Here is a 3,218-nt window from a genome sequence, read left to right on the forward strand (position 1 = left end):
TTAGAAACTTTGCTATAGAGCCAAAGATTATTTAATCCCCCCCCCTAGTGGCTTGCACCCGTTAACGGTCGAATAACCTTTGGTCCGATAGCAAGCTTTATTTTCCGTTAAGAACTTTGCTATCGAGCAAAAGATTATTTAACCATCCCGTAGTGGTTCATTGTTTCCATGCCTAGTAGTTTAAAGGTCTTATCTATGTTAATGGTGCTTCCTTCGTAGAATGATTTCCGTTGCTGCCTCGTTAAAAATCTTGCCATAAAAACTCAATTGGGATAAAAACTGGACGAAAAGAAAAAGAGTGCAGCACATACTTTTAGTATAGGCGGTGCTTATCATTAATAATATCTTTTGAGGTGTACCATATTTCAGTAGCTCGACAATTTTACTCCATCGTGATTTTTCAGTTCATATGATCCTTTCCCGATGACAGCTGAAACCCGATAGGGGCCTTCCCACGTCGGACCCAGCTTCCTTACGTTGAGCACTTGGGTGTTTTGAGTCACTTTCCTTAAAACCAAATCTCCCACTTTAAAATAACGGAGATTGGCTCTTCGATTATAGTATCTTTTCGTTCTTTGTTTCTGGGCCGCCATCCTTATATACGCCAAGTCCCTGCGTTCGTCAAGTAGCTCCAATCTAACCAGCAATGCTTCGTTGTTTGCTTCTTCGTCCACCCGGAAGTATCTCAGGGTAGGTTCTCCCACTTCCACCGGGATTAGAGCTTCTGCTTCGTATACAAGAGAGAAAGGTGTCTCTCCCATGCTTGATTTGGTCGTTGTCCGGTATGCCCATAGCACTCCCGGTAACTCTTCAGGCCATTTGCATTTGGCTGTTTCCAATCTCTTTTTGAGATTTTGAATGATCAACTTATTTGTCGATTCTACTTGGCCGTTTGCACTCGGGTGGTACGGCGAATATGTGATTCTTTTGATTTTCAAGTCTTCAAGGAATTTGGCGAGCTTTGCAGCTATAAATTGTGGCCCGTTGTCATAGGCTATCTCCTTTGGAGATTGCATTCCTTCGTCTTCATGGACTAAAACGGCACTTACCGCTACCTCCGAGACCGCCAAGTAAATTAGTAACTTTTTGCCTTCCTCCGGTTTAGATAATAATGGAGGGCTTGATAAATACCTTTTCAAATCTTTCAAAGCATGCCGACATTTCGGAGTCCATTCGAAGTTGTTCTTCTTTTTCAGAAGTGAGAAGAAGTGATGGCATTTTTCTAAAGACCGAGAAATGTACCTGCTTAAAGCGGTCAGTCTCCCTGTTAACCTCTGAACCTCTTTCGCATTTGATAGCTGATTCGGAATATCCTCGATGGCTTTAATTTTATTAGGATTGACTTCGATGCCCCTTTGTGACACCAGGAACCCCAAAAACTTACCGGAGCTGACTCCGAATGCACATTTTTTGAGGTTAAGCTTCATGTTGTGCTTCCTTAGGATGTCAAAGGTTTCTTGGAGATGTGTAAGATGATCACCTGCGTTTAAAGACTTAATCATCATATCATCTATGTAAACTTCCATTGTTTTCCCTATTTTCTTTTCAAACATTTTGTTCACAAGCCTATGATAAGTGGCTTCGATGTTCTTAAGCCCGAAAGGCATCACATTATAGCAATATGTGCCAAAGTTCATTATGAACAAATTTTTTTCCTGATCCTCTGGGTTCATTTTGATTTGGTTGTACCCGGAATAAGCATCGAGGAAACTCATTAACTCGTGCATGGCCATCGCATCAATCATTTGATCAATGTTTGGTAATGGAAACGAGACTTTTGGGTACGCCTTATTCAGATCCTTATAATCTACGCACATGTGAAATTTATTATTCTTTTTTGGAACTACTACATTAACTAGCTAGTAAGGATACTTTACCTCTCGGATTGAACCGATATCAAGCAATCGAGTTACCTCATCTTTGACAAACGTGTTTCTGACCTCGGTAATAGGGCATTTCTTCTGCCTTACCGGAGGGATGTTGGGATCCAGGCTTAACTTGTGCACGACCACCTCTAGCGGGATACTTGTCATATCCGCATGCGACCACGCAGAATAATCAACATTAAATTTAAGAAATTCTATAAATCCTTACCTGAGCTCGGAGTTTAGTCTTGTCCCCAAGTGGAATTTCCTCTCCAAGAATTTCTCGAACAATGCAACTTGTTCGAGTTCTTCCGTTGTGGATTTGGTTGCATACGTTTCTTCTGGTACCTAGAAATACCTTGGTACCTGATAAGATTCCTACGACTCCCCTCCTTTGTCAACTTCATTTGGCTTAGGGGAAAGTGTCGATTCCTGTAATTTCTATGTCGCATGTTCCTTACCTTTGCTACTAGAAACTGAAATCGCGTTCATATTCCTTGTCGTCGGTTGATCTCCTTTTATTTTTTTAACTCCCTCTAGAGTTGGAAATTTCAGAAGTTGATGGTATGTTGACGTCACAACCTTTATCTCGTGTATCCGTGGTCTTCCAAGAATAATGTTGTAGCCCATATCGCTGTCTACTACTTCAAACAAGGTCATCTTCATTACCCCTTCAGCATTCGTGGGCAGTAGAATCTCCCCTCGGGTTGTCACGCTAGCTAAGTTAAACCGGCGAGAAGCTTTGTGGACAGAATGATGCTTCCGGTTAGCTTGGCTTGTTCCAGTACTCTCCATTGGATAATATTGGTTGAACTCCCTAGGTCCACCAAAACACGTTTAATTTTAAAATCTAAAACATTAAGAAAATTACCAACGTATCATTGTGTGGTAGTAGGAGTCAATTGGTGTCCTCTTCCGTGAAGGTGATATTGTCCTCGGTGAATTCCCAGAGTCTTTTGCTATGGGTTACCGATACCTTTGTCCATTTTACTATTGAGAAGGTTACACCATTGATCTCGTTTACTCCGAAAATCATGTTGATCGTCAGACGAGGAGGGTCTTCTCCCGTCTTTGAGGGCTCCACGTTATCCCGGTCGTGACAGTAGTTATTTTTAACCCGGTCGCTTAGGAACTCTCTGAGATAGCCATTTTTCAGCAATGTCGCCACCTCCTCGCGAAGATGTCGGCAGTCCCCAGTTCGGTGGCCCTTGGTCCCATGATACTCACACCATAGGTTAGGATCCCTCTGACTAGGGCCGGATCTTATCGGCCTCAGGAACCATGCTTCCTTAATGATCCTCATCGCCGATACCAGTTCCACCACACTGACGTTGAAAGTTTACTCAGACAGTC

The 3,218-nt window shown here is 42.5% G+C and overlaps 1 protein-coding gene across 1 annotated transcript; it reads right to left on the reverse strand.

Annotated features, from left to right (window-relative positions):
- Positions 1–365: 365 nt before the first annotated feature.
- On the reverse strand, positions 366–2,660 carry LOC138894364 (uncharacterized). Its single transcript, XM_070179058.1, has 2 exons — positions 2,327–2,660; positions 366–1,480 (listed from the first exon to the last, which is right to left on the reverse strand). Exons 1-2 carry the CDS (start codon positions 2,658–2,660, stop codon positions 366–368), a joined length of 1,449 nt encoding a protein of 482 aa, XP_070035159.1.
- Positions 2,661–3,218: the final 558 nt, after the last annotated feature.

The sequence above is a fragment of the Nicotiana tomentosiformis genome, chromosome 6 (genome assembly GCF_000390325.3).
Source record: "Nicotiana tomentosiformis chromosome 6, ASM39032v3, whole genome shotgun sequence".
Taxonomy (NCBI): domain Eukaryota; kingdom Viridiplantae; phylum Streptophyta; class Magnoliopsida; order Solanales; family Solanaceae; genus Nicotiana; species Nicotiana tomentosiformis.